This window comes from Staurois parvus, unplaced genomic scaffold, assembly GCF_062004578.1.
Source record: "Staurois parvus isolate SC_StPar_1 unplaced genomic scaffold, SC_StPar_1.0 ptg000652l, whole genome shotgun sequence".
Lineage (NCBI taxonomy): Eukaryota > Metazoa > Chordata > Amphibia > Anura > Ranidae > Staurois > Staurois parvus.
Genome location: NW_028318448.1, coordinates 1,878,174 through 1,894,833, shown reverse-complemented (window position 1 = coordinate 1,894,833; position 16,660 = coordinate 1,878,174). Strand labels below are relative to the sequence as shown.

The following is a 16,660-nucleotide window of genomic DNA, read 5'->3' as shown; positions in this document are numbered from 1 at the left end:
TACTCCCCTGTGTAACTTAGATGTCAGCCATTGGCAGCTCATGCGTGACACCTGCCGCTTGCTCAGGCCCTTTGAGGAGGCCACGCTATTCGTGAGTCGGCAGGACTATGGGATGAACGACGTCATTCCTCTGTTGCACGTCCTGGAACAAATGCTGTTAACAATGGCTGGTCAGGGTGCGGTAGACGTGGCGCACAGATCTCAACGCCACATGACCCCTGTGGGGGCAGGACAGGAAGAAGAGGAGGAGGTAGAGGAGGACATTTGTGCTCAGGAATTATTGAGTGAAATGGGTGGTTTTTCCACTCAGCGGACAGGAGTGGAGGAGCAGGAGCATCTGGTAGAGGAGGAGGAGGAGGAGACAGAGGACCCAGACGCACCGTGGCAGTATGCTGTGGAGATGGAGGCAGGGAGTCCCTCGCATTCCTTGGCACAAATGGCCCATAGCATGCTCGGTTGCTTGCGTAGCGACAGCCGAATAATAACCATCAGACAGAGGGATGACTTTTGGCTGTCCACCTTGTTGGACCCTCGCTACCGGTCCAAAATGGTGGCCTTTTTCACACCTGCTGAGAGGGAGGCCAAAATTACGTACTATAAAAACCACCTATGTAGTCAGTTGGTCTCTGCCTTTGTGCGCCATCGTCCATCCTCAGACACTGTGGGCCCTGTGCGCTCGCGTTCCGCTGGCATGGCAGCAGGGGAGGGGTGGGGTGGTAGGAGCAGTGGCAGCTCCACCAGCAGCGGCTGCCTCAGTCTGCAGTCGATGATGAGTAGCTTTCTTCACCAGCGCAGTGAGGAAACTACTAACCAGCCGCAGCAGCAGCAGCAGCATCAGGTGGACCTGGAGCAGGAGCTCAAACAACAGGCTTGGGCCTACTTGGACAGCACCCTGCCAACCGAGGTAGACAATCCCCTTGACTACTGGGCAACGAAACTTGACCTTTGGCCCCAACTAGCTGAATTTGCCCTTGAAAGGCTGTCATGCCCGGCCAGTAGCGTGGCATCGGAGCGCGTGTTTAGTGCGGCAGGAGGTATTGTAACTCCGCGGAGGACACGACTGTCCACCCAAAGTGTGGAGAGACTCACGTTTGTGAAAATGAATCAGGCGTGGATTAGTCTGGATTTCAAACCACCAGTTCCTGACACAACTGACTAAATCCGCCATGAATCATGCCTCAAACATGTGCCACTTTCAGGTCTCCTCACACTGCTGGTGTGTTGAATTTTTTGACATAGGGTGCTGGCAGATTACGGGCCTCCTATAGCTGCTGCCAGGCCCCTAATCTGCCATAGGCCCCTATATACCACCTCCTCCTGCTGCTGCCAGGTCCAGAGTCTCTCATGGGTCCCTGTACGGCCTCCCATTGCTGCTGTCTCCATCGCCACACTCTGCTGCCATGTGCCACTTTCAGGTCTCTTCACACTGCTGGTGTGTTAAATTTTTTGACATAGGGTGCAGGCAGATTACGGGCCTCACATAGCTGCTGCCAGGCCCCTAATCTGCCATGGGCCCCTATATACCACCTCCTCCTGCTGCTGCCAGGTCCAGAGTCTCTCATGGGTCCCTGTACGGCCTCCCATTGCTGCTGTCTCCATCGCCACACTCTGCTGCCATGTGCCACTTTCAGGTCTCTTCACACTGCTGGTGTGTTAAATTTTTTGACATAGGGTGCTGCAAGATAACGGGCCTCACATAGCTGCTGCCAGGCCCCTAATCAGCCATGGGCCCCTATACCGCCTCCTCCTGCTGCTGCCAGGTCCAGAGTCTCTCATGCCATGTGCCACTTTCAGGTCTCTTCACACTGCTGGTGTGTTAAATTTTTTGACATAGGGTGCTGGCAGATTACGGGCCTCCCATAGCTGCTGCCAGGCCCCTAATCTGCCATGGGCCCCTATATACCGCCTCCTCATGCTGCTGCCAAGTCCAGAGTCTGTCATGGTCCCTGTACGGCCTCCCATTGCTGCTGTCTCCATCGCCACACTCTGCTGCCATGTGCCACTTTCAGGTCTCTTCACACTGCTGGTGTGTTTAATTTTTTGACATAGGGTGCAGGCAGATTACGGGCCTCACATAGCTGCTGCCAGGCCCCTAATCTGCCATGGGCCCCTATATACCGCCTCCTCATGCTGCTGCCAAGTCTAGAGTCTCTCATGGGTCCCTGTACGGCCTCCCATTGCTGCTGTCTCCATCGCCACACTCTGCTGCCATGTGCCACTTTCAGGTCTCTTCACACTGCTGGTGTGTTAAATTTTTTGACATAGGGTGCAGGCAGATTACGGGCCTCACATAGCTGCTGCCAGGCCCCTAATCTGCCATGGGCCCCTATATACCGCCTCCTCATGCTGCTGCCAAGTCCAGAGTCTGTCATGGTCCCTGTACGGCCTCCCATTGCTGCTGTCTCCATCGCCACACTCTGCTGCCATGTGCCACTTTCAGGTCTCTTCACACTGCTGGTGTGTTTAATTTTTTGACATAGGGTGCAGGCAGATTACGGGCCTCACATAGCTGCTGCCAGGCCCCTAATCTGCCATGGGCCCCTATATACCGCCTCCTCATGCTGCTGCCAGGTCCAGAGTCTCTCATGGGTCCCTGTACGGCCTCCCATTGCTGCTTTCTCCATCGCCACACTCTGCCATGTGCCACTTTCAGGTCTCCTCACACACTGCTGGTGTGTTGAATTTTTTGACATAGGGTGCTGGCAGATTACGGGCCTCCCATAGCTGCTGCCAGGCCCCTAATCTGCCATGGGCCCCTATATACCGCCTCCTCATGCTGCTGCCAAGTCCAGAGTCTGTCATGGTCCCTGTACGGCCTCCCATTGCTGCTGTCTCCATCGCCACACTCTGCTGCCATGTGCCACTTTCAGGTCTCTTCACACTGCTGGTGTGTTTAATTTTTTGACATAGGGTGCAGGCAGATTACGGGCCTCACATAGCTGCTGCCAGGCCCCTAATCTGCCATGGGCCCCTATATACCACCTCCTCCTGCTGCTGCCAGGTCCAGAGTCTCTCATGGGTCCCTGTACGGCCTCCCATTGCTGCTGTCTCCATCGCCACACTCTGCTGCCATGTGCCACTTTCAGGTCTCTTCACACTGCTGGTGTGTTAAATTTTTTGACATAGGGTGCTGCAAGATAACGGGCCTCACATAGCTGCTGCCAGGCCCCTAATCAGCCATGGGCCCCTATACCGCCTCCTCCTGCTGCTGCCAGGTCCAGAGTCTCTCATGCCATGTGCCACTTTCAGGTCTCTTCACACTGCTGGTGTGTTAAATTTTTTGACATAGGGTGCAGGCAGATTACGGGCCTCACATAGCTGCTGCCAGGCCCCTAATCTGCCATGGGCCCCTATATACAGCCTCCTCATGCTGCTGCCAAGTCCAGAGTCTGTCATGGTCCCTGTACGGCCTCCCATTGCTGCTGTCTCCATCGCCACACTCTGCTGCCATGTGCCACTTTCAGGTCTCTTCACACTGCTGGTGTGTTAAATTTTTTGACATAGGGTGCAGGCAGATTACGGGCCTCACATAGCTGCTGCCAGGCCCCTAATCTGCCATGGGCCCCTATATACCGCCTCCTCATGCTGCTGCCAAGTCCAGAGTCTGTCATGGTCCCTGTACGGCCTCCCATTGCTGCTGTCTCCATCGCCACACTCTGCTGCCATGTGCCACTTTCAGGTCTCTTCACACTGCTGGTGTGTTAAATTTTTTGACATAGGGTGCAGGCAGATTACGGGCCTCACATAGCTGCTGCCAGGCCCCTAATCTGCCATGGGCCCCTATATACCGCCTCCTCATGCTGCTGCCAAGTCCAGAGTCTGTCATGGTCCCTGTACGGCCTCCCATTGCTGCTGTCTCCATCGCCACACTCTGCTGCCATGTGCCACTTTCAGGTCTCTTCACACTGCTGGTGTGTTAAATTTTTTGACATAGGGTGCAGGCAGATTACGGGCCTCCCATAGCTGCTGCCAGGCCCCTAATCTGCCATGGGCCCCTATATACCGCCTCCTCATGCTGCTGCCAAGTCCAGAGTCTGTCATGGGTCCCTGTACGGCCTCCCATTGCTGCTGTCTCCATCGCCACACTCTGCCATGTGCCACTTTCAGGTCTCCTCACACTGCTGGTGTGTTGAATTTTTTGACATAGGGTGCTGGCAGATTACGGGCCTCCTATAGCTGCTGCCAGGCCCCTAATCTGCCATGGGCCCCTATATACCGCCTCCTCATGCTGCTGCCAAGTTCAGAGTCTGTCATGGGTCCCTGTACGGCCTCCCATTGCTGCTGTCTCCATCGCCACACTCTGCCATGTGCCACTTTCAGGTCTCCTCACACTGCTGGTGTGTTGAATTTTTTGACATAGGGTGCTGGCAGATTACGGGCCTCCTATAGCTGCTGCCAGGCCCCTAATCTGCCATAAGCCCCTATATACCGCCTCCTCATGCTGCTGCCAAGTCCAGAGTCTGTCATGGGTCCCTGTACGGCCTCCCATTGCTGCTGTCTCCATCGCCACACTCTGCCATGTGCCACTTTCAGGTCTCCTCACACACTGCTGGTGTGTTGAATTTTTTGACATAGGGTGCTGGCAGATTACGGGCCTCCTATAGCTGCTGCCAGGCCCCTAATCTGCCGTAGGCCCCTATATACCGCCTCCTCATGCTGCTGCCAGGTCCAGAGTCTCTCATGGGTCCCTGTACGGCCTCCCATTGCTGCTGTCTCCATCGCCACACTCTGCCATGTGCCACTTTCAGGTCTCCTCACACTGCTGGTGTGTTCCATTTTTTGTCATAGGGTGCTGGCAGATTATGGGCCTCCCATAACTGCTGCCAGGCCCCTAATCTGCCATGGGCCCCTATACCGACTCCTCATGCTGTGACGTTGCAACAAGGTGGAATTCAACCCTACATATGTTAGACCGCCTTTACGAACAGCAAAAGGCCATCACAGATTTCCTGATGTTAAAAGCAGATAAAGGTACTCCCTGTGTAACTTAGATGTCAGCCATTGGCAGCTCATGCGTGACACCTGCGCTTGCTCAGGCCCTTTGAGGAGGCCACGCTATTCGTGAGTCGGCAGGACTATGGGATGAACGACGTCATTCCTCTGTTGCACGTCCTGGAACAAATGCTGTTAACAATGGCTGGTCAGGGTGCGGTAGACGTGGCGCACAGATCTCAACGCCACATGGCCCCTGTGGGGGCAGGACTGGAAGAAGAGGAGGAGGTAGAGGAGGACATTGGTGCTCAGGAATTATTGAGTGAAATGGGTGGTTTTTCCACTCAGCGGACAGGAGTGGAGGAGCAGGAGCATCTGGTAGAGGAGGAGGAAGAGGAGACAGAGGACCTAGACGCACCGTGGCAGTATGCTGTGGAGATGGAGGCAGGGAGTCCCTCGCATTCCTTGGCACAAATGGCCCATAGCATGCTCGGTTGCTTGCGTAGCGACAGCCGAATAATAACCATCAGACAGAGGGATGACTTTTGGCTGTCCACCTTGTTGGACCCTCGCTACCGTTCAAAAATGGTGGCCTTTTTCACACCTGCTGAGAGGGAGGCCAAAATAACGTACTATAAAAAACACCTATGTAGTCAGCTGGTCTCTGCCTGTCTGCGCCAACGTCCATCCTCAGACACTGTGGGCCCTGTGCGCTCGTGTTCCGCTGCCATGGCAGCAGGGGAGGGGTGGGGTGGTAGGAGCAGTGGCAGCTCCACCAGCAGCGGCTGCCTCAGTCTGCAGTCGATGATGAGTAGCTTTCTTCACCAGCGCAGTGAGGAAACTACTAACCAGCCGCAGCAGCAGCAGCAGCATCAGGTGGACCTGGAGCAGGACCTCAAACAACAGGCTTAGGCCTACTTGGACAGCACCCTGCCAACCGAGGTAGACAATCCCCTTGACTACTGGGCAACGAAACTTGACCTTTGGCCCCAACTAGCTGAATTTGCCCTTGAAAGGCTGTCATGCCCGGCCAGTAGCGTGGCATCGGAGCGCGTGTTTAGTGCGGCAGGAGGTATTGCAACTCCGCGGAGGACACGACTGTCCACCCAAAGTGTGGAGAGACTCACGTTTGTGAAAATGAATCAGGCGTGGATTAGTCTGGATTTCAAACCACCAGTTCCTGACACAACTGACTAAATCCGCCATGAATCATGCCCCAAACATGTGCCACTTTCAGGTCTCCTCACACTGCTGGTGTGTTCCATTTTTTGTCATAGGGTGCTGGCAGATTACGGGCCTCCCATAGCTGCTGCCAGGCCCCTAATCTGCCATGGGCCCCTATACCGCCTCCTCATGCTGCTGCCAAGTCCAGAGTCTCTCATGGGTCCCTGTACGGCCTCCCATTGCTGCTGCCTCCATCGCCACACTCTGCCATGTGCCACTTTCAGGTCTCCTCACACTGCTGGTGTGTTCCATTTTTTGTCATAGGGTGCTGGCAGATTACGGGCCTCCCATAGCTGCTGCCAGGCCCCTAATCTGCCATGGGCCCCTATACCGCCTCCTCATGCTGCTGCCAGGTCCAGAGTCTCTCATGGGTCCCTGTACGGCCTCCCATTGCTGCTGTCTCCATCGCCACACTCTGCCATGTGCCACTTTCAGGTCTCCTCACACTGCTGGTGGGTTCCATTTTTTGTCATAGGGTGCTGGCAGATTACGGGCCTCCCATAGCTGCTGCCAGGCCCGTAATCTGCCATGGGCCCCCGTACCGACTCCTCATGCTGCTGCCAGGCCCGTAATCTGTCATGGGCCACTGTTGTCGCTTGTTGGCATATTCCGCTCGTTCAGATGCTCCTTCTCCTGCTACTCCTCTTCACGGATTCCGTCAGCAGTCTTTCTTGGAATCCGTTTCCAAGAGACAACAGTTTGCGAGCACGCACCCGACGGTGCAGAAGCTGAACGTCCTCCTGTCCAAGTTGCTGCTGCCAGGCTCGTAATCTGTCATGCGCCCCTGTACCGCCTCCTCATGCTGCTGCCAGGTCCAGAGTGTGTCATGGGCCCCCGTACCGACTCCTCATGCTGCTGCCAGGCCCGTAATCTGTCATGGGCCCCTGTACCGCCTCCCCATGCTGCTGCCAGGTCCAGAGTGTGTCATGGGTCCCTGTACGGCCTCCCATTGCTGCTGCCAGGCCCGTAATCTGCCATGGGCCCCTGTACCGACTCCTCATGCTGCTGCCAGGCCCGTAATCTGTCATGGGCCCCTGTACCGCCTCCTCATGCTGCTGCCAGGTCCAGAGTGTGTCATGGGTCCCTGTACGGCCTCCCATTGCTGCTGTCTCTATCGCCACACTCTGCCATGTGCCACTTTCAGGTCTCCTCACACTGCTGGTGGTTTCCATTTTTGTCATAGGGTGCTGTATGGCCTCCCATTGCTGCTGCCTCCACCGCCACACTGTGGCTCCACACTCTGGTTTTGGCCCCGTGACTGCCCAAATGAGTGAAGTGTGCGGTGATTCTAAGATCGACGGCACTCATCTGCATGTCATACTGACTGACAGTATTATTTCTCTTCCCCAGCAGACTCCAAGGGCATTTAAATTAAAGGTACAGTGTTCTGCACTAATATTAAGTCTCTCTGAAGCCTAGAAACACCCTTTTTTAAGTTAAATTCACAGCGAATTTATTCGACTCGAATCGAATATTGTCCACGAATTCGCCGAATCAGTCGAATCGAATTTTTCATTTCTTCGCTCATCTCTAGTGATAGCCATGTGGCCATGACATCTGATCTTGTTAGCATGATGCTAAAACTAGCTAGTTGATGGGGAAGGAATTATAAATCTATCCTTAGGTACACTCCATTTTGTAAGCAATGCCAGGCTAAAACACCAAGGTTGAGATTCTCTATCTCTATTGTTGAAGGATTGCAAAAGTAAAGGACTCAATATGATACAAATTAATATGACTTTCAGCACAAGGCAATTACGTAATGAGGAACTGAGGAACTAAGGTTAAAAGTGAAAAAAAACTGCAACTTCGGGCTCTTTATTGCAGGAAAAACTATATTACATAGAGAAATATGTTTCTTTTGCAATAAAACAATCTTACCTGTCTGCCCACAATCTTCATTAGAATGTACACTGAGCTACCCATGCAATGAATTCCAGATTGTGTGTAGGCTAGCTTTTTTTTCTGTTAGAGATAAACGTTGACTGACAAATTAAGGATTCCTCCTAAACCTTCTCTGCAAGTATCACCATGAAGGGTAAATGTTTTGCTGGGTCAGCATATGCCAACAACAGTGCATGGGTGAAACTGTACTGTTGTTCAAACATCTGTTCACACTCAGGCATCCAGCAGTCTTCTATTCTTTTTTTTCAAACCTCCTGGTGTTTTTATTTATTAAATATTTTTATTAAAGTTACTTATATAGCGCCATCAATTTACGCAGCTCTTTAGATATATATATTGTACATTCAAATCAGTCTCTAACCCTCAAGGGGCATGTGATCTAAAGTCCCTAAATCACATTCATACATACACATACTAGGGCTAATTTAGACAGGAGCCAATTAACCTACCAGCATGTCTTTGGAGTGTGGGAGGAAACCCACGCAGGCACAGGGAGGACATGCAAACTCCAGGCAGGTGGTGCCATAGTTGGGATTCCAACTGACAACCCTAGTACTGCTAGACAGAAGTGCTAACAAATGGTTAATGAGCCACTGTGCTGCTGTTTTTGACACAATCTGTCTCTTTAATGTTTGTTTTATTTTGTAGCAACTTGTTAAGGAGATTCCCAGCTTTAGAGAAACCTCTATAGTCAAAGAAAAATGACTAGTTCAGGGACGGTACTTGATCTGGACCAAAATTTAACAGTTTTGACTTTACTTGGGTCAATGGCTATATCGTCACCTGATCCTACATGTCCAACATCTGTCACAGATGGTAGGAAGTTGTCAATTTACAGTTTTTATATTTATATATAAAGTCTGGAAAGTAGCAGATGAACCACTTAATCCATAAAGCATGCAGCCTAATTCAAAGAATCTTAAAGAAGAGATGAACACAGTCTTCTCACAGTGCTCTCGATGCATCAGAATTTGATAGTACCAGAGTCTTAAATCCAGACACTGAACCACTTGCTGCCCACAAGAAAGTTCAAGAGGAATGGGGTGGGGGTAGCATATTGGTGAGGAGCAGTTCTGTAATTCAAAGTCCCAAAAAAAAAAAAACATGCACCAATGGAAGTAGAGCCAGATCAAAGGATAAAAAGTGCCCAAATTAATTTACTAGTTTTCAAAAAAAAACAAAAAAACAGCTAACATGTTTGGGGGGTTAGAAAAAACTCCCCCTTCTTCAGGGCTTCAGTTAAAATAAAAACCTTGAATCGGCTCAAAATAGGGTTTTCCTGTGTGTATCTTCAGTTAAAATAAGAACCTTGAATTAACCTGAATTAAGTAGATCCTAGCATTCTTCTACCAAAAGCTGTGTTTCCACCAACATAGTGGTTCCAGTATCTTATCTCAGCTTAGAGCACACAACTGAAAGTCTCAAAGACTTCTGTAGTCCCTCCAAAGGAGAAAGGAAATTCTAACTTGAGAGAGACGTATCTATTCTAGTCAAATTCAGTGTAATTGAGGCCCCAGATCTCCAGTTCTTCCAGTTTATAGTATAGAAAACATTTCAAATGCTTCTGAAATCTATGCATATTATGGTAATCTCTACCCCAGTATGCAGTAATGTTCTCATGTACACTCCTTTTATCTTCACTGACAATACAGGAGAAAGATCCACTAAACTGTTGGGTAAGCTTCCTTTCTTCTTGCTGATTGATAGTCCAGTGATATGTGTTTTGATGTACTACAAATTACATTTGTTCTAACCTCAGGAATTAATTTTGATTGGACTTTCCTTGCAGGTGTGATTCTCTTTAAGCTGCTTTTCTGCTCTCTCTGACCCAGTTAAGGGAATTTGAAGCAAACACAACTAATGTTTATCCAGATCTTATAGCAAATAGTTGACTGGAATGATGTAGGGATGGTTCTTTGACTATTAGATTTTTTGGAGTTCTTTTCAACTGGGAACTCAGCTGCCACCTTCACTATGTGCCCTGGAGTTTCTCAGCAGCATTATCTTACTCCCTTTTAAAGTGGTTCTAAAGTCAAAATAGTTTTTTTTTACCTTAATGAGTTCTTTACATTAAGGTAAAAACCTCTTCACTTTCTATCCTACCTCCCCCATCCCTAAACACTTACCTGATTCCTCTCATCAATCAAGTGTTGTCCAGGCTGCAGCATCACTCTCCTCTCTTCCTTGTCTCAAAGGAGACACTGATGGCAGTAGGAGTCATAGGCTCCTGTTGCTGTCAGTCAAACTCGTGAGCAGAAGAAGAGGGGGTGTGGCTCTGTTTGTGTCTATAGGTGCACACAGCCCCACCCAGGAGTATGCACATGGATGCCCCCTTAGCACATGGCTTGCTTAGGGGGTACTTTGAGGAGAGAGGAGAATATAACATCTTTTTTTCATTTTAACACAGAAAATTTAACTGTAGTATTTCACTTGTAGTGGTCTATCCCTCCACACTGATAACAGATTCTTTCAACCTCTAAGTTGGAGTAGCCTAAGACCTTATCATCTGGGTCATTTTCTGGGCTGGCCCTAACACACGCTCTCCTGATTATGCTTTGATTCTTTCTGTCAACAGGGTCATCATCTCCACCATGGAACATCTGTGTTTTCATGGCGGCTATCTCTGAGTTGATATCTGTTGCACTCAGTATTCCAACTCCAGTTTTTGATTTCTGCATAGTGCCTTTCCCTGCATCATTATCTTCAAACATGGCTTCTTCCTCTCTTATTGTGCTTAACCATGACCTTTAGTGTCATCAGCCCCCTAAAGAAACATCTGCTCTTGGGAACTACATGGTCCATCAGCTGATATATCTGTTTGGTAGAGAACGCAGAAACTGGCAGCAGCAGAGCAGTACAGTTAGTAGGGTTAACAACCTCTATCTGGTAACCTTCTGGGATGGCTTTGGGCTCTATTTTCCTTGCCATGGAGAAACTGGGTCTAGGCAACTCTGATGGGTTTAGTTGACATCTGGAAGAATGTAGAGCACCTGATGGTGTTGGATTTGATATAAATGTGTATACAGCTCATAATACATACATTTGGCAATCCCCTTAAAATCCTGTATAATAGTGGAACAACACACTAAAATAAGAAAAATGGTTAGTACAAAACAGAAAAACAATTAAATGATCAAATGTGAAATTTAAAAGTTCCCTTTCTCTATCTACCTAAACTAATTATCATATGAGTTTTAAACATGTCATTTTCAAGGTTTTAAAGTAGCAACAGGTGACCTGTCCTTTTAAGATATTCCATTCGGAAAAAAGTCTGTTGTTTTCAGAAAGCTTACTTTATCCTCCTTCTGGACCTTTCGGCTGCCTTTGATATGGTTGACCACTCCCTTCTCACTTTACTCCTTTGGTCTCTGTGACTGTGTTCTTGTTGATTCTCATCTTACCTATTCCACTGCACCTTCAGTGTCCCTCACAATTCTACTTCCTCCTCTCTCTTTCTTTCTCCGTACGGGTCCCCCAAGGTTCTGCTCTTGGACCTCTCCTATTCTTGATCTACACCTCCTCCCTGGATCAGCTGATAGCCTCCCATGGCTTTCAATATGATTTCTATGCTGATGACACCAAATTTATCTCTCTACCCCTCGGTTCACAACATCAGTCTCCTCACGTATCACTAACTTACTAACTTACTGACAGACATATCTGGATGTCACATCACTTCCTCAAACTCAGTCTATCCATAAACCGAGCTCTTAATATTTTCTCCCCTTCGTGCCCCTTCCCCTGAATTCTCTGTCAAGATCAATGGCACAACCATCAACCTGTCCCCTCATGCCAGGGTGCTAGGTGTAATCCTGGACTCTGAACTCTTCCCACATCCAATCACTTTACAAAGCTATCCGGCTCAACCTCCTCTGATTGGCCTCCAGTAGCAGAGAGACCATCTGCCAAAATGACTTGGCCACATAACAGGTGAATTATATTAACAGGCAAATTACTGAATATATTAGCTGTGCAAAATAAAACAGTCTCTACTTTGCACAATAAAGGTCAACTCTACTCATTTTTGAGTGCCTTAAGTAGTTATGAAATCAAAACTTTTTTTACTTTAATGCATTCTATGCACTATATGCATTAAGGTAAAAAAAAAATCACCACTACCTATCCTAGCTCCCCCCCCCCTCCCCCCCACACATAAACACTTACCTGGTTCTCTCTCACTGATCCAGCGCTGTCCAAATTGCAGCACTACTCCTCTCTCTTCCTAGTGTCACAGGCGACACAGGCAGACGCAGGAGCCTAAGGCTCCTGCTGCTGTCTGTTGAAGTAAGGGACAGTTTGTTCTATATCATTGCACAGAGCAGGTAAATATAACATCTTTTTTATTTAAAGCAAAGAAATAAAATACATTCACTATCACTTAAACTTTGGGTTAAACCATTTACTAGCTTCTTTTATCACTTGAAGAAATCTCACCACTGAAAAAAATAAGTCAGCTTGTGGGTCAGTTTGCTGCCTCTCACACAGCCTATATATCCATTTTTGGTAGAGTTGGTATTTAAATGTGTTACAAGATTTAAACTTAAAATAATGTGTTTATTATTCATTGCTAAACACTATATTTAAAACCAATTGGCTCTCAATAAAAATATCAACATTTTAACCACAAAAGGAAGCTTAGCATAAATTACTCAGAGCTGATATACTTTTCATTATTTTAATTAAATGGTTAGTTGACTTTCATGAAAAAAAGCAAAAAACAAATCAAAACACTATTCAGTCATACTAAATGCCACTGTTTTCCGTGGATCTGTCCTATCGTGAATATGACAGACAGGTATGGTGCCAGAATAGAGGCATGGTTGTAAGATTTGATTATAAAAGGGTGTTGCTTTGATGTAGTGTAACTGAATCGTTTTTGTTTTTAATACAGTTGAACCAACCCTTTATGTTTTTAAGAATTTCCTAAAACGTTTTAAGTTTCATCACCTTTTCTCCAGGATACCCAGGTATACCATCCTTCCCATGCATGCCCGATTCTCCCTGTCAAAAAAAGTTAAAACCAGGATTATAAAAAAAGCAGCAGCTTTTTTGTGACAGAAATGGTTATCAGCAAATACCCATCACTACTAGCAATCCCATAAGCCACGTTCACATCCACCTCTGTTCATTGTGGCCTTTTATAATGTTCTGTCCTCCCTATATATAAGTGCAGCACATCAAATATATGATCAGGTATTTCCATATCTAGAGAGCCTCAAATGTGAAGTTCCCTCTCCATGCCTATACTATTCTGTTTGCTCTCTGATGATAGACTGGTGCTTTAGGAAGAATCTCTCAATTTGGCAAAGCACTATTCTAATCTTGAAAGGGGTGGATTGAATTGATCATCTCTAAACAACAACTTAATAATTACAGAAATATGCTTACAGGTCTTCCAGACTTTCCAAATGATCCAGGTATTCCCTTCTCGCCTTTTGCCCCCTTAAAATCCAAAATAGGTATTAATTCTTAATTTGCTGATCTCCTGCTGTATAAATGTGGGAGCAAGGAAAATGCATGCTTTGTTATATCTATTGTCATTTAATTTCACATTCAAATACAGTTCAAACCTTTATACCTACCTTTTTTCCATCTAGCCCTGCAATTCCTTTGTCTCCTTTCTGTCCACGCTCACCCTAATATAATGTGCAAAAAAACAAAAATGCACTACATCAGCTAGAACCTAAGCTTCATGGTGCTAAAATGTGCATAGCCAATTTAAGACATCACCTGGGCTTTTTAATGAGGAAGAGGGAGCCATATAAAGTGCAGTTAAAACAGAAGTATGAGGATATAAAATACATACCTATGTAGGAAGGTAAGGGGAGGGTTGGAGGAGTTTTTTCAGCAGAACGAATAGTGTAATTAGACACTCACAGAAGAGGAGAGAGCTATGATGTGTAAGGAGGGAGGGGACTATGTTGGGAAGAAGACACTAAAGTAGTCAGATTTGCTAGTAAGTTCACAGGCACATTCAAATCAATAAAATGTTGTTTATGGAAAGATAATTCTGTAAGTAAGAATTTAAAAAGCTTGCATTTTTTAAATAGTCTCTTTATGGAAAGCAGATATTCTTTTGAGAGCAGTGAGGTGAGCATTTTGGATAGATAGAACACCTGGTTTGTGTGTAAAAGAGGTGTGAAAGAAGCCACCTACATCAAACTGGAATAACCATTGCCAAACAAGGGTGGAGGCCTTCAACACCTTCTGTCATCCACATCTATTTCCAATTTAATACCCCTAACATGGAAATTTAACAACAATCCACACCTCCAGCCATGTAAATCAAAGGATTAACACCTGAAGCAGTTTTCTCACACTAAGATATGAGATGAAATAATTAGAACAGGGTGGTTTAACACACTCTTGTACCTCCCATCTAGTTCTTGGATAGTCAACATCTACTTTGATTCAATAAGGTGACCTTTTTAAACATTTGCACCCCAACAACGCCCTTGAAACATTTTCCAGATCTCAAGGAACCCTGCTAAAAACCAATTTAGTGGGAAAATGCCCCTTACATTGGTGGTCAGTTGGAAGAATGTCTCCCTGACACTGGTGGTCTGAATGCCACCCTTACAAATAGCAAAAATGTCTTTGGTGTCATGCTGATGATTCTGCCAAGTGGCATAGCCTCTGGAACTATACAGGCTCCATGAAATTACAAGTTCGTCAACCACAACTCAAAGGACCCCTAGCAACCTCTGGAGGAAACCTAGGATTCCACTAAACCCTGGTTGATAATAGATGATTTAAAGTGACTGAGTTACCAATGTTGATAAAAATGCTGGTGACATATGTTTTAAACTCACTAGAACTGAAGTTGATTTAATAAGCTGCCAAACATTTTAACTGCATTCAAGTCTAGTTGAATGCAGCTAACCATTACTAGCTATAACATGACCTGGTTAAATGATAACCTTCACAGGCCATATCCAGTTAAATAAATTATCTTTTTTTTAATGAAACATGATCATTAATGTGGGTTACCTTACTTTTTACACATGTACTGTTGAGTGCACATGTAATGATTTAATCGCACACCATATAGGACTGGACCCTTTATGAATCTGAATAAAGCTACTCACAGAAGGCACCATATGCATCACACCTTCTCATTTAAATTGATGCTTTATTGTGGCATTGTGCTTAATTATGTACCATTGCACTTTCCTATTGCTACATGACACAATAAAACATCATTCTAAAAAGATAAAGTGTGCTGGCAACATATTATAGTGCATAATGATCTTATACAGGTCAGCCCTTAACAATACTTCCACATTTAACAAGATAACATCATTTATCATTGGTCACAAAAGTCTTTGCAAATAATTTCTATACATACTGTATACAAACTTTAAAAGCCTTTTTTTTCATTTATTAATAAATTATTGGCCATATTGTTCTGGCATATTCTGCAGATTTTTTACAGATGTCACAAGGAACATACCAACTTTCACAGATGCAAGCCATTCAAATACAGTAAAAGAATAAAATGATCATCTAAAGTTTGAAGGCTAAACAAAGTCTCTTTGACTGTCAAAATATGTATTGGGTTTTTTTTTGTCCCATTAATGTGGTAATAAACGCCAAGAAGAAAATTGGGCCCCTGCAGGTTTTGGTCATAATGTACTAATATGCCGCATACCGGTACATTATGTCAGACTTTTCTTTGCACAGTATGGAGTCCTTCAGTGCAGTGCTGTCATGGCTCCCTGGTGCTGCAATCTTCACTGGCCTTCCTTCCAGGTGAAGGAAGCCCTCGGCTATGGCACGGAGCTCTGAAGGTCCAGCACGATATGCCATCCCTTCAGTGGTCCGGTGATGTCACCGACTGCATGTTATGTGAATATCTCCTAACCAATGCAAGTTTAGGAGATGTTCATTGTACCTACAGGTAAGCTTTATTATAGACTTACCTGTAGGTACAAGTTCTAAAGTGGACTTTACTTCCACTTTAAGATACTGGAGATGAAGCTAGTTCTCGGGGTCAATGAAATTAGGCAAGCATTGGCCACCTATTCTCAGGTGGAACAATCAGATAGCTTAGATACATTTCCTTGTTTCCCTCAAGATGAGTCAGAACCTGCAGAACTTTTCATTTGGTTTTACCTCTGTTTTGTATAGGCACAAATAAGTACACTCAGTTGAACAATTATCGTATGTTTATAGATGGGCCAACCATCCCACATGATCTTTTAGTGCCTATGGATGCTTTACATTTTAAAAGGATCGTGTCACTGAAGTGACCAAATTAAAATGCCAAAAATGGAAATCACGATCAATATACTTAGCTTTCTAGCAACCATGTCTTCAGACTCCTCCACTTTCCTGATCTCTGGCCACTGCAAAGATCCAAGACTTCTGAGTTTGTATATACATACTCTTTCACCACATACTGTGGTTCCTACCTCTGGCCTCTACTTTACTACAGGATATACAAGCCAGTGGGAGGAAACACAGTGTTTTTTTGGGGGGAGGGGGCAGGTATTCATATTGAAAGTGTCAGATATCTGCAGCAGTCAGAGACAAGGCCTGCCATGAAGAAAACCATACATCTTCTTGTACAGTATGGCTTTAGTTTAGTTTTGACCTT

The 16,660-nt window shown here is 46.4% G+C and overlaps 1 protein-coding gene across 1 annotated transcript in view; it reads right to left on the bottom strand.

Moving 5' to 3' along the window:
- The window catches only part of COL21A1 (collagen type XXI alpha 1 chain), a 276,488-nt gene that overhangs the window by 59,068 nt on the left and 200,760 nt on the right, over positions 1-16,660 (bottom strand). Inside the window, exons 14-16 of the mRNA XM_089694136.1 lie at positions 13,644-13,697; positions 13,450-13,503; positions 13,009-13,062 (exon numbers count right to left, since the gene is read on the bottom strand). Of these exons, the coding sequence (XP_089550262.1) occupies positions 13,009-13,062; positions 13,450-13,503; positions 13,644-13,697 (162 nt within the window). The remainder of the gene's footprint in view (positions 1-13,008; positions 13,063-13,449; positions 13,504-13,643; positions 13,698-16,660) is intronic.